At 52.0% G+C, this 16846-nt stretch overlaps 1 protein-coding gene across 3 annotated transcripts; it reads right to left on the reverse strand.

Moving 5' to 3' along the window:
- Positions 1–190: 190 nt before the first annotated feature.
- Positions 191–15640, reverse strand: LOC135597654 (chorismate synthase 1, chloroplastic-like). Of its 3 annotated transcripts, XM_065090908.1 has the most exons (14): positions 15341–15640; positions 3914–4064; positions 3735–3811; positions 3548–3606; positions 3238–3321; positions 2979–3071; positions 2116–2196; positions 1888–2019; positions 1654–1756; positions 1417–1511; positions 1257–1322; positions 841–925; positions 562–756; positions 191–329 (listed from the first exon to the last, which is right to left on the reverse strand). In XM_065090908.1, exons 1-13 carry the CDS (start codon positions 15492–15494, stop codon positions 602–604), a joined length of 1335 nt encoding a protein of 444 aa, XP_064946980.1. In that variant the 5' UTR covers positions 15495–15640; the 3' UTR covers positions 191–329; positions 562–601. The 3 variants fall into 3 exon arrangements, with proteins under 3 accessions (XP_064946980.1, XP_064946979.1, XP_064946978.1); XM_065090907.1 differs by lacking the exon at positions 191–329 and having other exon boundaries at positions 412–756; XM_065090906.1 differs by lacking the exons at positions 191–329; positions 562–756; positions 841–925; ... (8 more) ...; positions 3735–3811; positions 3914–4064 and adding an exon at positions 5986–15259 and having other exon boundaries at positions 15341–15481.
- Between the last annotated feature and the right edge of the window lie 1206 nt (positions 15641–16846).

Here is a 16846-nt window from a genome sequence, read left to right on the forward strand (position 1 = left end):
GAAAGAGGAAAAAGATGCAGTCAGTAATCATGGATGTGGTCTTCGTTGGAGTGCTTGTGGCCAGTGGTGGGGTTTGCAATACCGAAAGGTCAACCCAACCCAACCCACCCACTGCGACGGTCCCTACAAGACATAAATCATGACACGGCTTTGTCCCATCAATGTTGGGGTCAGCTATCTCCCCCTTTCGCTCTCCTCGTTACTCGTCCTTCTTCTCTTCCTACATTGATATGGGGGCATCCATCATCTCCGGTGCTATCTTCCGCGGCTCTTGGCTTCAATTCATGGTCGATAAGCATCTCAGGACGATGTGCCATCATCCAATCCAACTGTCACAGAAATGGCTGGTTTAGTGACGCTGTTAAATTTGCAGAAAGGGATAGCTCAACAAGTCACAGCACCCGACCAGACTCAAACAAACGAATATTACTGCCTGATATCATTGATCACGAACAAGTGTTCTTTTAAATCTCAAACCATAGTTGGAGTTATTAAACTCGACGACGACTACAACAACAACAAGCATCCATTACCAACTATTTGGATTCAGTAAAATGGAACCTCAATCATGTCTAGTGAAGCCACGATCCACATCGTCATACTAAGCAGTCTCTTGAGTGAGCAACGATCCATCGGGTGCCGGAACAATTTGTTGCTGGAGGGCTGGATTAGAAGGAAATAATCCACATTGTGCTGTGTGCGCCATCAGTTGATCCAACAGCACCAGAGCTACCATGGCTTCTACCATCGGAACGGCTGAAGAACATCAAATAAGTCCTCGATGTGAATGTTAAATTGGAGCAAACCAGATGAAGGGATGAATTGGAAATGAAATCAGACCTCGAGGGACTACACAAGGATCGTGGCGGCCTCTTGCTATAAGCTCAGTTTCGTGTCTGTCTCTAGTTACTGTATTCTGCTTTTTCTGATGAAATGGACAGATCATAATAAGATGCATAATACAACTAAGAAACAAATGTATATAAAAGTACTTCAACGATGAGCCTACACCAAGGGGTTTCACTGTTGCATTGTGTTACTCCCATGACGGCGTACAAAATTTGCTTTCCACCAAGGATATGAGATGGTTATTGAAATGAAACCATTTATTCAGAAAAAAAAAAAAAAGTAAGATTTTGTTTCCATTTTAACATCACATAAGGGCTTAAAATCGTTAATTCAACAGAGATCAGAGAGGTAGGTGCATGGAATGTCATTTATACTAACAGGCATACGTTGATTTAAAGCCAGCTTACCCCAATTGTAGATGTTGGTTTAAAAGCTATTCTCATATATATGGTTTCACCATTGGATATCCCTCCCTGTAAAGAGGAATCGTTATATTTCAGAAAGCCAGAGTATTTGCAAGGTCAAACTCCATAAAAATGTAGATAATTAACACAAAGACAGACAGACCTGAATACCGCCCGATCGATTTGTTCTTGTTCGCACATTGCCAAGCTCATCCATGTAGAACTCATCATTATGCTCACTTCCAGTCAAAAAAGTACCTAAAAGGTAGTTTTGAGCCAATAACAGAGAGAAAACAATCAAAATATCAGATGCTTACAATGGAAATGCTGATGAAGATATCGATGGTGTTAGTAGAGCATCAGACAAGATAATGCCGGTCCACACTCCATGATTACTTACCTGCAAATCCGCTGCCAAACTCAAATCCCTTTGTTGCAGGCAGAGACAACATAGCTTTTGCCAAATCAGCCTCCAGTTTATCAAAGACAGGACACCCAAGTCCCTGATAGATATCAGTGGATGAGTTTGAGAATAAGCTCAGAAAATATAAGAAAACACATCCGGCAATTAAGTTTTCCAATTAATCCAAGTCACAAAGGACAGAATACTTCAAATCATAGGTGAAATAATTACACGTGGAACATTTCTTGCAATGCAAGTCACAATGCCACCAACAGATTCTCCTTTAACTCGCACAGCATCAATGGCCTCAATCATCTTCCGAGCATATTCTGGATCCGGGCATCTGACTATATTACTCTCAATCTGGTAATTTTTCAGCAGAAATGCAGTCATTTAACCATATAATACTAAAGGGAAAAAAAGAGGAATAATATTTTGAAGAATTGATCGACATTATACCTCATCAAGGGTCACCGTCTCATTATCAACAACCCCTTCAGGAAGCACAACTTTATGAACTTGAGAAACATATGCTAGGATCTGTGGGAAAGGAACAAAAGTGATGTTAAAATCAAATAGACCTATAACCATTATGCAACCACCGAAGCATTACGTATTTTCTAGCCGACAACCGCTGCAGGTGGAAGCATTGAAACCAGTTAATTAGCATGTTCATATAACCATGTTAGATGACCATATTATGCTTGAACAGATTAGAAACGGGAAACAATGGTGGGACGTACAAGGACAGTGACATAGAACTTCAGATCTGCACATCAGACTTAGAATCATTCATGATAAGGTAATGGTGGGACGTACAAGGACAGTGACATAGAACTTCAGATCTGCACATCAGACTTAGAATCATTCATGATAAGGTAATTGCAATTGCTTGCCGTTCACAGTACCCAACAAATTGCAGAAGCCTGAAGTGCACCTTATGCACTTTTATCTGCAAACTTAATATCATAAAATATTTTAATAGTTTACACCGACAAAGAATTGGTTACTTCTAACTGTATTATGGATATTCAGAACACACACACTACAAATCATACTGTCCAAAAACCATGCCTACTCTATCCTGGCCAGTATTCCAGAGCACAATAAACAGAGGATGATCAACTTTCAAGCAGCATTAACCGATATATGGGGTAAAGGGCAGAGAAATCCAGATAACTAAAATCTCCAATTCAAGAATAAGATATAAAAGCAAGTGTGAGATCAACGCATCATAAGTGTATGATAGGTTACCCACAGCATAAGTTCAACTTCAGAATTTACGAAAAAACATGTGAACATAAGACAACACATAAACCCACCTCAGTTCCAGCATACATTTTAAGAATCTTCTTTGCAAGAGCTCCAGCAGCAACTCTACCGATGGTTTCTCTTGCTGATGATCTGCCACCTCCCTATAGTTCCATTTCAGTAAACATCAATTGTGGATATTTGACGATTATCATGATAAATATCAACGAAAATAGACATTTCATGAGTATAAAACATATACTACAGAGTACAGACTGGACTCTAAGACTATTTAAAGATACGATAGCAACAAGAAGGAACATCTGTTACCTGTATCGCTCTCAGACCATACTTAAAGTCATATGTTGCGTCTGCATGAGAAGGCCTATATGCAATTGACATTTCACTGTAGTCCTGCAAAAACCAAACATGAGATTATTATACACCAAAAGAAGGTAAATATATAAACATAGCTTCCGACCTCAGGAGGGGAATCTTGCTAAGTTAGATTTTACTTTTATTTGATGGCTTTTTTATTAAAACCATGAAGCAACAGTACTAGATGAAACTTTCAGGTGTTGACTGAACTGTTTTGTATCTGAATGAATACAATAGTCTTACTGTCACAGCAAGAACTCACATGTCCTCTTTGATCTGTATTTGGTACAAAAACACAAATTGAAGTTCCAGTTGTCGTTCCTACAATAAAAAAAATTCTTACATCAGCAAACTAGAAGAGCATGCTAATTCATAGGGTTACGTTATATGATAGCAGAACAACAAAAGGAAAGATTAAAAAAAAAACAAGAGAAAACCGTGTGACCTACCTTCAAATAGTCCCGAGAGAATTCGACATGTATCAGTTTCCTTCCTTGGTGTGGTTATCCTGCTCTGACCTGGTCTCCTGGAGGTCAAACATAAATGTTAAACTAAATCACACCCAGTCAAATGTAGTGAAAACAAAATACACGGAAAGGACAGAGTAAGTGCCAGTAAAGCTCAAAACCTTCTGTCAAGTTCAAATTGCAAATCCTCTTCAGAAAGAGGAATTCTAGGGGGGCATCCACTAATAATACAACCAACACCACCTCCATGAGATTCTCCATAGGTTGTGACTTCAAAGTGCTTTCCAAATTTATCTCCACCTGCCCGCACCTCTGTCCTTTTGAAAATCGACTTTCCAGTTAGAGTTTAGAACATCAGTAATTAAATATAGAATATAGCCATCTTTAAATAAGTTAACAAATGAGATTTTGAATGCCCATTTCCAAGGAACGACAAACAACAATCCTGGTAGGAAAACTACATAGCATGTGCAATCAAATCTAACACGCTATGTTAAATGGACAATATATGATACAAGAATTTAGAAGGATGCATACATCAATAATAAATACGGCAGCAGCTATGGTCAGCAACAGAAAGTATTAGGTGGTGGAAAGAATGGAATCTCCTCCGTCGCATAAGCTTCCCCAACTTCTTTAATTATACTCTAAATTTGATCTCCGAATATACAATCAACCCCACACCCTTCTTTATCTAAGCAAGAAATGTTTGCGATAAGCTCAAGATGCAGTGCCTGATGAGGGTAATAAACGCGATAAGACGCGCGTGACGTCAGCCACCCTAAACAAACACCTCACACCCCCATGTCAACGCAGACCGGGGCGCCGACCGAGGCACATTAACGCCCCGCTCGAACCCAGTTCTTCACGCCACGCTAACACCAAGGTCAGACGCTACCAACCTGCCCCTGCAAGCAGGCACATCAGAGAACAGTAAGCTTCCCTATAAATACCCTTACATTCCGAATGAAAAGGGGAGGAAAAAGAGGAGGGAAACGAGACTTCGACTTCTACTTCTCCATCCAAAACCCACTCCACATCAACTGACTTGACCGTCGGAGGGGTCGAGCCGAGCTTCCGACCCGTGTGCAGGTACGGAGACAGCGGTCTCCCGCTAGGCCCCCCAGGCGTGGAGCCACTTCCCGGAGGAATCAATGACGCCGCACGCGACCACCCAGACGGACTCGAAGGCCACCTCGGAAAGATCCCCTCGTCAACCGGGCCCGAACCAAGCCGCGTCGGCCCCGAGGCCACGGCTTAAAGTTGTTTACACAAACAGTGCCTATGATGAGCATATTCCCAACATCAAGCTGAGGAAATAAAAGGGAAAATGCCTCAAACAAAATTTTAGCCGCAAAAACACATGATCGACCGATCGGCCATCAAATTCACAAAGACTGGCACTCAGGAAACAAAGATCTCTCTTTTTCCCTTTCACAAAGACAGCAAGATACTATGATCATCATTGTTACGGTAAGTAACTTTTTTAGCCGTGACCTTGGGGTCGACGCGGCTGGTTTAGGGGTCCGAATGGCTGGGATCAGACGCAGTTCCTCTCGAGATCTTGTGGCGGCCGATTGCGGGGGATTTGGCTGGAGAGGTCCACGACGTCGGGTCAGCTTCGGTCGAGTACCTGCACACAGGTCGGGTCGGTGGTTCGGCCCGACCCCTCCGACGATCAAGTCAGTTCCTCGGAGAGGAGTTTTTTGGACCCAGTCCGTGAGACGGAGAGGGTTTTTAGTCGAGTAGTCGAAGTTCCCCCCTTCGTCTAGAACTCTGGGGTATTTGTAGATGAATTTGATGTTACCTGATGTGGCCGCTTGCAGGGCACTGGGTTGCGTGGCGAACCTGGCTACCGCAGGGTATGGGCACGCCTCGGTCGACGTGCTCCTTTGCCTCGATCGGGCGCATGGAGTCAAATGCTGAAGTTCGTTGGCTGAGGGCTGGTGACGTTGGCGCACATCAAGTCAGCATTAGTGCTTGCTTCCTCGGTTGATGCCTTCTCCTGCCTTGACTGGTCATGGGGGGTCAGACGATGAGATCGTCTGGGTACGGCGAGTGAGGGTGCACATTATGTGGGTGTTAATGCTCGTCCCCTGGGGCAGCGTGCCGCCCATGGGTGGCTGACGTCATGGTGTGTTATGTCAAATCCGGCGTGTTACGTTAGATCTGTTTTTACCCCTATCATATTCCCCCCCCCAAAAGGAGCTATGCGTCGGTTTTTGCATGCAAGGGGTCCGATGCATGGCTTCTGACTTCCGGTGGGCTAGCCACGCAGATCCGAGGGATGCGACGCAGGCGGGCCAGCCGAGCAGAGTTGGATTCGGGGGTTATGGAGCCGATGAGGGCCGAGGAGCACAACGCAGGCGGGATGGCCGCGCAGGTGTGGTCTCGGGTGGCGTAAAGCCGAGGGCCGAGGAGCGCAACGCAGGCGGGCTGGCCGCGCAGGTGTGGTCTCGGGTGGCGTAAAGCCTGGGGCTGAGGAGCGTAAAGCCGGGGGCCGAGAAGCACAACGCAGGCGGGCTGGCCGCGCAGGTGTGGTCTCTCGGGTGGCGTAAAGCCGAGGGCCGAGGAGCACAATGCAGGCGGGCTGGCCACGCAGGTGTGGTCTCGGGTGGCGTAAAGTCGGGGGCCGAGGAGCACAACGCAGGCGGGCTGGCCGCACAGGTGTGGTCTCGGGTGGCGTAAAGCCGAGGGCCGAGGAGCACAACGCAGGCGGGCTGGCCGCGCAGGTGTGGTCTCAGGTGGCGTAAAGCTTGGGGGGCTGCTCGCGCTATTTTCCCCCCCTTGTCCGTTCAACGGTCGTGGGGACTGGAAGCTTCCTTTCTGAGATGGAGTCGGTTGCTTTCGCCGCACGTTTCCGGGCGTCAAAGTCGAGGCGTCAGTCCGCTGCCGCTTCAGGAGGATTCCTACGTCAGGTTTTTATGAAGGCGGGGCGCCTTTTGTCATTTCCGATGCAGCGTGATGGTTACGCACGTGTGCGGGTGGGCTGGCGCCCACCCACGGGAGGTGAAGAGGTGCTGGTTCAGGCGGGATATCTTCTTTAAATAGCGAACGTCCCGCTTCACTTCTATCTTTCGCCGCTGAGTTTCCTTTTCCGAGTCTTGCCATCTCCTCCCCAGTCCTCTCCTTCGCCTCTCGCGTCGTCTTCTTCCTCCCCGTAGCGTCTTCCCGTCAAGGTCAGTCAAGATGTCGTCCCCTTCTTCTTCCTCTTCTCCCCCTTTTGGCGTAGCTGGAGGGGAATGCCCTTCGTCGTCCCCCGTGGAATCCTCCGACGGGGAAGCGGCGCGGGCCTTGGAGGCCCAGATGTGGCCGCACGACAATGACTCCACCGTGAGTGGGTCATTGTTGGGGGGTCTCCGGGAGTGTTACAGCATCCCGAAGGACTATGTCCTGAGTGCCCCTGAACCGGGACAACGAGCCTACGACCCGATCCCGAAGGGTTTCGCATTGACCCTAGATGCCCTATAGGCGGGTCTGCGCTTTCCCCTTCACCCCCTTATCGTATACTGTATCTCTTTCTGGCGAATTTCGCCGTCCCAGGTGGCGCCGAATTCCTGGCGTTACCTAGTGGTATTCTTGGGAGAATGCTACCGGGCCAACATCGCTCCTACCCTAAACCTATTCCTCTCTTGCTATCGCCTTTCTAAAGGTTCGGGGGGCTACTTTCTATCTGCCCGGACGGGGTTTTGAGTCGGGGGGGCTCCTTCCAGTAATAAAGGGTGGAAGGGGCGGTTCTTCTACATTAGTTGCGCGAAGGACTGGGGTTTTGGGGTCCGGTGGTCCGCGAGGGTGGTCGACAATACTGTCCCTAGTTTGAGCGAGTCAGAGCGCCACGACCTGGGGAGGCCGCGGGAGATTCTTCCCGGCTCCCAGGCTCTTCGGAGTATGACCGAGCAGTGGTTGGTAGAAGCGGGTCTCAGCCCGCTGCCACTGGGTACGTTAGTAACGCTTGGCTCGGGTGTCCGCGCGGTTTACCCTTAGTACTAACGGTTTTCTTATCTTTCGTAGAAATGGTGAAGCTCAGGTCACTCCTTGGAGGGGACGCGTCGCAAGCTCCCCTTCCTGCGTCGCCAGCCGACTCACGGCCGGGTACGAAGGACGCCCCACTAGAGACCGAGGCCGGGCGCCCTCGGAAGAAAGCAAAGCGGGGACCTCCGAAGGGGGCTGAGGTGGGCCCTCATCGGGGCGACGCTGGGCCTAGTCGGCGGGCGGCTGGGAAAGTTCCGCGCCCTCCCTCCGTTCATGACCTGTGTCGCCTGCCGATCGGGGACGAGGAGCCATTCCTGACGCGGCTGGTGGGCGAGATCTCACTTGGGGAGCCCAGTGACCCCTTGGTAGCCCGTTGGGGGGGCCTATCCCGGGGTGACAAGGTATGGTCCGGAGGGGATGTCTCCGCGGCATTCCTTCGAGGCGCACTGCATCCCGACATGGCTCGGGATTTGTATACTTTGCCCTCGGAGGCTTTGCTCAGCAGGTCGGCCAAATCCTTGACCTGGGTAAGTACTCTTCTTCTCTTTTGTTCGGGGCTGTTTGTCTTATGCTGATTTGTCTTTCCTTCTACAGGGCCTTCACTATGCGACGGCTCTGATGGACAGGGTGCGCGACGTTGGCCGAGTCATCGGGGAGCTCATCAGTCGTAACGCCGAGCTCCGTCGCCAAGTCGAGGAGGTCCGAGCCGGGGCCGGTCCAGAGGCTGTGGCGGCTGCCGAGAAGCGTGCAGCAGGGTCTGAGGCGGAGGCCGCCCGCCTGAGGTCGGAACTTGAGGCTTCCCAGAAGTCGAACGAGGAGCTCCAGAAGACAATAAGGGTGGAGCAGACTGAGCTCCGTCTGCTGAGGACGGAGGCGGGTACCCTCAGCAAGAAGCTGGAGGAAGCTAAGGCCGAGGCGAGAGCGGCCTCGGAAGCGCTGGCAGAGGAGGTCCGTCTCCGACCTGACAAGGAGAAGGAGCTCCTCGAGGCGTATAAAAAATCTGAGGGGTTCGAACTCGGCCTCACGCGGACGGGGCGGGTGTCCTTTGAATATGGATACCAGATCGCTACGTCCCGCTTCCGTGTTCGGCACCCTGGTCTCGAGGTGGAAGAGAATCCTTTTACTTCCTACCCAGAGGACCTGGAAGTCGACATGCCCGAGGACGTCCCTTTTGACGACCGCTTGGACGCCTCATTGTAATAAGGACGGGTCCTGTATTTTCTGTTTTCTAGGGTGTTAGTAATTTTTTGTAAGTCGGAGCCGAGTCCTGTAAGTCTGTTTTTGCCTTGAATAAAAGAGAACTGTTACTTCTCTAGTGTATTTGCTTATCGTTTTCTTTCCCTAGGCGAAAAGTTTCTTCCTTCTCTAAGGCTCTGGTCGTTCCATTTCGACGAAAAACAAGGGAGAACGTTTCCTGCCCGACTTCTTCCTCCAAGCTCTTAGGGAACCTCTCCCCCTAGACGAAGAAATTCCTCGTTCAAACGAAAATTTTCTTAAGGTTCTGTACGTTCCATGTTCTCGGCAAAGGAGAACCGTTTATTGTCGTGAGCCGGTACGTACCCGGTCGGACTACCACGACAACCCGATAAGGCCCCTCTCATTTGGGGGCCAGCTTCCCCCTTGCCCTAGTCGGGTCGCTGACCTCGACCCTTCGCAGGACCAGGTCGCCCAACTTAATCGGTCGGGGTCGTACCTTTCTATTGTAGACCCTTGCGACGGCTCTCTGGTAAGAGAGGGCCTTCAGGTGTGCGTCGGCGCGTCGCTCCTCGAGTACATTGAGGCTGACACGAAGTCCCTCGTTCGAGACTTCCTCGTCATAGCTCCTTGTCCGAAGGGTGGCAATTGCCACCTCGGGCGGCAAGACAGCTTCGGTTCCGAACGTCAGGCTGTACGGGGACTCTCCCGTCGCGGTCTTGGGAGTGGTGCGTAGTGACCATAGGACGCTAGGGAGTTCGTTCGTCCAGGCCGATCGGGCTGCGGACACTCTTCTTTTAAGTCTGTCCAAGATGGACCGATTGGTGACCTCCGCCAGCTCGTTCGTCTGAGGGTGGGCCACCGCGCCGAACCTCAGCTGGATGCCATGGCTGGCACAGAACTCCCGGAACCTTCTACCGGTGAACTGAGGTTCGATATCCGTAATGATGGCTTTGGGCAACCCGAACCGAGTTATTAGGTTTTTCCACACGAACTTCTCCATTTGATGTTCTGTGATCGTCGCCAACGGCTCGGCCTCGACCCACTTTGTGAAATAATCCACTCCCACGATGATGTACTTCCGCTGCCCCGAAGCCGGTGGGAAAGGTCCGAGCAGGTCCAAACCCCACTGCGCGAAGGGCCACGCACCATCGATGGGGCTGAGCAGGACCGCAGGCTGTCGAGGTGTGCGGGCGTGTTCTTGGCACGAACCACACCGCTGTGCGTAAGCCTTTGCGTCCCGGCACATAGTCGGCCAGTAGTAACCTTGGCGGAGTATTTTGTGTGTTAGGGTTCGCCTGCCGATGTGTTCTCCGCAGACCCCCTCGTGGATCTCGGCCAAGACCGTCCGGGCTTCGTCGGGCTCCAAGCATCGTAGGAGGGGGTGGGTGAAGGACCGCCTATAAAGCCGCCCACTCTCCTCGGTGTACCATGCGTGTGTACGACGCATGCGTCGGGCCGCAACTTCGTCGTGGGGAAGGGTCCCATCTCGCTTGAAGCATAGCAGCTCTTGTACCCATGTGATCGGCGTGCTGCTAGGGGCCGTAACCGCTACTTCGATGGCGCGGGCAGGAAGCTCCTCGACCTCCGGCCATGCTTCGGGGGTCGGCTTTGACGCCAACTTAGCTAGCGCGTCGGCTCGCTCGTTCTCCTCCCTCGGGACATTAGATAGCTTGAAATACGGAAACTTGGCAGTCAAGTCCCTTACCCGCGCCAGGTATTTCGCCATGGTCGGATCCCGAGCCTCGTATCCACCGCTGAGCTGCTCGGCCACAAGCTGCGAGTCGGTGAGGACGTGTATCGCGGCCACCTGCATCTCGAGGGCCAACCTGAGCCCTGCTAAGAGTGCCTCGTACTCCGCTTCATTGTTAGTGGCTTTAAACCCGAAGCGGAGGGAGCGCTCGAACGAGCGTCCGTCGGGGGCGAGCAGCATTAGTCCTGCGCCGGCACCCTTTGGGCTGGCCGAGCCATCCACGTGTAGGAGCCAGGCTTCGGGAGGTTGCTCGAGATCCCTGTCTTCCATCTGGGTTAACTCTGCGATGAAGACGGCTACCGCCTGGGCCTTGATGGCGGTCCTAGGTACGTATCTTATATCGTGTTCGCCGAGCTCTACCGCCCATTTGAGGAGCCGCCTTGCAACATCAAATTTAGATAAGACCTGTCGAAGAGGCTGGTCGGTGATGACCTCCACGGGGTGGGCCTGGAAGTAGGGGCGCAACTTCCGAGCTGACAGCACCAGGGCGAGCGCGAGCTTTTCTATTGGCGGGTAACGCCCCTCGGGTCCGTTCAGGACGTGGTTGACGTAGTAGATCGTAAGTTGTTCGCCGGAGCTTTCTTTGATCAGGACAGAACTGACTGCATGTGGGGAACCCGCCAGGTAGAGACCCAGCTTCTCCCCGGGAGAAACAGAGGCGAGTCGGGGGAGGCTGGCAAGGCGTTGCTTTATTTGTTTGAAGGCCTCCTCGCACTCCGTCGTCCATTGGAAGCTTTTCGGGTTCTTGAGCGCCCTGAAGAAGGGGATGCAGCGATCGCCCAACCGGGCGAGGAAGCGAGAAAGGGCGACAAGCCTTCCGTTAAGTCGTTGCAGGTCTTTGATCGTCCGGGGTGACTGCATGTCGACGATGGCCTGGACCTTCTCCGGGTTGGCGTCAATTCCTCTTTCGTGTATGATGAACCAGAGGAATTTCCCGGAGGTGACGCCGAATGCGCATTTTGTGGGGTTAAGTCGCATATCGAACTTGCGTAGTGTGGCGAACGCCTCGGTCAGGTCGGCAAGGTGGGCTCCGGCCTCTTGGCTTTTCACAATCATGTCGTCCACGTAAACTTTCATGTTCCTCCCGATCTGATGGGCGAACATCTTATTTACCGTTCTATGATATGTGGCCCCGACGTTCTTCAGCCCGAATGGCATGACCTTATAGAAGTACACCCCACCCCTTGATCGGTGAGGAAGGTCGTATGCTTTCCGTCTTCGGGCGCCATCCTGATCTGGTTGTACCCCGAATAGGCGTCCATAAAAGAGAGGCGTGCGTGTCCGGCTGTTGCGTCAACCAGCTGGTCGATCTTTGGGAGGGGGTAGCAGTCTTTCGGGCATGCATTGTTGAGACTGGTGTAATCAACACACATCCTCCAGCTTCCATTATGTTTTTTCACGAGCACTACATTGGATAGCCATTAAGGATATCTGGCCTCTTCTATGAAGCCTGCCGTTAAAAGTCAGCCCACCTCCTCTCGTATGGCGTGTTGTCGTTCAGGGGCCTGCCGCCTGGGCTTTTGCTTCACCGGGCGAGCGTCAGGCGGGATGTTGAGGTGGTGTTGTGCGACCCCTGGATCGACACCCGTCATGTCAGATGGAGACCAGGCGAAGATGTCGGCGTTCTCCCGTAGGAGACCGGTGAGTTGCTCCCGTTCCCGCTCGGGCAGCTCCGAACCGACCTTGACCGTCTGGTCTGGCCGAGCTTCTTGTAGTGGTATGTCGATGGTGGATCCCCTTGGCTCGGGGTGAGGGGTCGGTTTTTTTGTTTCCCGCGGGTCTTCCAGTGGTGGCTCGATCCTGGCCCTCTTGTGCAAGGAAACGGTGGTCAGGTAGCACCGTCTGGACTCTCGGGGGCTTCCCGTAACTTCCCCGACCCCAGCGTGAGTTGGGAACTTGATGGTTTGGTAGTAGGTCGAGACGACGGCTCTGACCTTGTTGAGGGTTGGCCGGCCGAGTATGGTGTTGTAAGCGGTGGGAAGGTCGACCACCAGAAACGTGGTCATTACCGTCTTCGACCTTGGCAGGGCCCCTAAGGTTAAGGGCAGGGTAATAGCTCCCAGCGGTGATATTGAGTCTCCCGTGAATCCGGTGAGCGTTGAGCACATCAGCTTCATATTCTCTCTAGCCAGGCCGAGCTTCTGGAAGGCGTCGAAGTAAAGTATGTCGGCCGAGCTCCCAGTGTCGACCATAATCCTTCTCACCTGCGCGTTGGCTATCCTGGCCGATATCACGAGAGCGTCGTCGTGCTCGGGTTGCTCGGATACTCCGGTCGGGAATGTAATCTCGGGCTCGGGCCTGTGTCCGGGGGCTTCGTCCGAGGCGGCTCGGGCGTACGCCTTCCTGCCTGACAGGGAACCCCCCCTGATGCAGGACCGCCAGCTATCACGTCGATGTGATGCTCGATGGGGCCTTCCGGGCGTGGTGATAGCTGTCCGTCTGGCCGAAGGTACTGGCCGAGATGCCCTCTGTGAATGAGCTCCTCAATTTGTCTTTTCAGTTCACGGCACTGTTCAGTGTCGTGTCCATGCTGCTGATGGAAGCGACAATACTTTGAACGGTCCGCGAGCTATCGCGGGTTCCTCATCGGGTGGGGATTCTTGAGTAACCCCTTCCCCTTCTCATGGAGAAATATTTCTGTTCGGGACGAACTCAAGGCGGGGAGGGGAGGCCTTGGGTCGGACTTGTCCAGCTTACGCCGGGATGCGGCGGGTTGCTGCTATCGGGGCGGCTCCGACTTGACCTTTTTGCGCTCCTCTTGCTTCCCAGCCATCCATGTCTCCGCGGCGATGAACTGGCTAGCGCGCTGAAGCATCTCGGGGACCGCGGCGAGGGGCCGCTCCACGAGAGACCAAAAGAACCTGGAAGGGCGCAGGCCTGTCATGAATGCCTGCATCAACAGAGAGGGGTGAGTGTCTGATAGTCCCCGAATCTGGGTCGTAAAACGGTTCACAAAATGGGAGAGGGGCTCGTCCTCCCTCTGGTTGAGTCCTAGGAGCAACGCCATAGACGGCTTTGGCCGAGCAAAGGCCAAGAAGTTAAGCTCGAAGTCTCGAGCAAGTTGGTCGAAGGAGGCGACGGTTCCGGCTTTCAGGCCACTGTACCACGCGCGGGCTGGCCCTCGCAGCGTTGTTGGGAACGCCCTGCACATCAAGGCGTCAGAAGTCCCGTATAGCGCCATCTGGGCGCGAAAAGCGGCCACGTGGTCTGCTGGGTCAGCGGCGCCGTCATACGCATCTAGCGAGGGAAGGCGGAAATGCGACGGGATCGCTTGATCTTGGATCTCGGGGACGAACGAGGATCCTTGCTGTCCGCCTGCCCTGAACTCTCCTTTTGACTTACGCACCTCTTGTTGTACTTCGTCGAGTCGCTGACTGACGAGACACAATTGAGCTCGCAAGGCATTAGTCGAGTCGGCGGATGGAGCCTCGGGCTCGGGGCAGCTCACAGTGTCTTCTGCCTCTCGGCTTCCGGGTCGGGCCACCGGGTTTCGAGGCGAGGTGGGGAGCTCGGGAAGTGGTGCGTGAGTCCGGACGGGGGTCTCCTGTTGCTGCAAAGGACGGGCCGCCTGCAGGGGGGTCCGTTGGGAGACGATTGGGATGATGGTCTGCACCTTGCTCGTAAGAGCTCGGACTTGATGAGCGAGGTCGTGGAAGGCCTCGGGCGGTACCGGTGATGGGCCGACGGGTGCGCCGTAGGGAGGTGACAAGCCTGGGTCATTGAATAACTGCCAATAACGTTCAGACGACGTCGCGGGGCGTTCGTCACGGGATTCATTATGCGGGGGGTATTCTCGCGGAGTGGGGAGCCCGACGGTTGAGGGTTCGCCAAGGTGGGTTCGCTGATCGCTTGACATTCGGACGGGCCCTCCTTCTAGCGCCAATCTGTTACGGTAAGTAACTTTTTTAGTCGTGACCTTGGGGTCGACGCGACTGGTTTAGCGGTCCGAATGGCTGGGATTAGGCACAGTTCCTCTCGAGATCTTGTGGCGGTCGATTACGGGGGATTTGGCTGGAGAGGTCCACGACGCCGGGTCAGCTTCGGTCGAGTACCTGCACACAGGTCGGGTCGGTGGTTCGGCCCGACCCCTCCGACGATCAAGTCAGTTCCTTGGAGAGGAGTTTTTTGGACCCAGTCCGTGAGACGGAGAGGGTTTTTAGTCGAGTAGTCGAAGTTCCCCCCTTCGTCTAGAACTCTGGGGTATTTGTAGATGAATTTGATGTTACCTGATGTGGCCGCTTGCAGGGCACTGGGGTTGCGTGGCGAACCTGGCTACCGCAGGGTATGGGCACGCCTCGGTCGACGTGCTCCTTTGCCTCGGTCGGGCGCATGGAGTCAAATGCTGAAGTTCGTTGGCTGAGGGATGGTGACGTTGGCGCACATCAAGTCAACATTAGTGCTTGCTTCCTCGGTTGATGCCTTCTCCTGTCTTGACCGGTCGTGGAAGGTCATACGATGAGATCGTCTGGGTACGGTGAGTGAGGGTGCAGATTATGTGGGTGTTAATGCTCATCCCCTGGGACAGCGTGCCGCCCATAGGTGGCTGATGTCATGGTGTGTTATGTCAAATCCGGCGTATACGTCATGTCTGTTTTTACCCCTATCGATCATCAACGTAAAGAAACCATAGGAAGACAGGTAAGGGGTGGGAGGAGGAAAAAAAGATCACCGAGCCTTCGAGGAGCAGGGGAAATCCGCCACCGGATGGAGATCTGGTCGACGGTGGACGGCAGCCGGAAGGCGAGGCCGGACAAGCCGTCGGTTCTCGATCCCCCGAGGAAGGGTTTCGAAGAAGGCAAGGAAGACGAAGCCGCATACGCCATCAATGGACCTGCTTCTCTCTACCTTCCCTCCACCTGCGAGCTCGGGGCGGATAAGCTATATATCAGGGAAGAGAAACCGAGTGAGGGCCGCCGTTCACCCACCAACCCCCAGCCGCCGTGGAAGAAGGGGCCCACATCCTTGGTTCATTTCCTCGAGCCACAAATCCTCCCGAACCGAACCATAATTAATCAGATCGTTCGGTCTGAAGAACAAGGGCTGAATCTACCACGTGAGTCACGTGAAGGGGCGAGGAGCCGCCGTATCGACCACGCGGTTCGGATAAGTGTTTTTTCCCCGTACAATCCGACGCAGGGCACACGGCATTCGCAGCCTCGAATATAAGAAAACAGTGGGACCCATCCATCATGCTTATTGCCTAAGAAAGTCTCAAGTAATTAGCATTGAGAAACTTGCTGCTGAAATTTAGATAGATAAACATGTTAACCGAGCAGAAGGGGCAACACTATCGCTGACTTTTTTACTGCTTCAAGAAAACCTATACAACAGGATGTCGTCAAAGAGGATTTGATCAAAGTGTTAAACTCTCGTATAATAGTAAACCACGATATATACCAATTATTTGGTATAGCCATAGAGATATTTTCCCGACAATAAACCCTGGGTTGGGTGAGAGACGAATCAAATGTTGGTCAAGTGGGTAAGACCATATTATGGATGGCTTAAACTGAAAATGGATGGAGGGGCTTGATCTCACACTGATATGGAAAACTAGGAATGATACGAGGGTCACTCAGACTAAAATAGAGCTATATGGTGTGTCCTATAAGGCCATTGCTTATGATTTAAGATACAATAAACCCCGCAAGTCACAAGTCTGAAGGGTTAGGTGAGAGATAGTGGGGCTTATCCTCACATTGAAAGCGATCAAGTTGTAAGGCATTCGATCAGAAACTCTGATGGCTGAGGAGTAAGGCATTCGATCAGAAACTCTAATGGCTGAGGAGTAAGGCGTTTACTCAGAAACTCTAATGGTGATTGTTTAATCTTTGGTGGCAAATATGTGCCAGAGAGCTAATGGTGATTGTTTAATCAATGGTAGCAAATATGTGCCAGAGAGCAACAATAAGCACTGTGAAGCAATTGATACGAGGGAAGGTCTCCAAGTTGCTATAGCGGAAATGATTTCTAAGCTGCGTGCAAAGTGTGATGCGGCTTATGTTGTAAGAGTAGTAAATCACATGAAATTATAACGCGATAACAAATAAATGTGTATAAAGACAATTTTTTGACCTGATAAGAATATTTTATATAATCAACTTATCTCATGTACATTGAGAGGCAAACAAAGTGAACAACAATGTTTTTGAGATTATAGATGTAAAGGGATTGT

Source organism: Musa acuminata, chromosome BXJ1-11, assembly GCF_036884655.1.
Source record: "Musa acuminata AAA Group cultivar baxijiao chromosome BXJ1-11, Cavendish_Baxijiao_AAA, whole genome shotgun sequence".
NCBI lineage: Eukaryota > Viridiplantae > Streptophyta > Magnoliopsida > Zingiberales > Musaceae > Musa > Musa acuminata.

Bases quoted from the DNA above. Each gene is read 5' to 3' on its own strand.
- LOC135597654 (XM_065090906.1), bottom strand. From the start codon at position 11,829: ATGCCATTCGGGCTGAAGAACGTCGGGGCCACATATCATAGAACGGTA.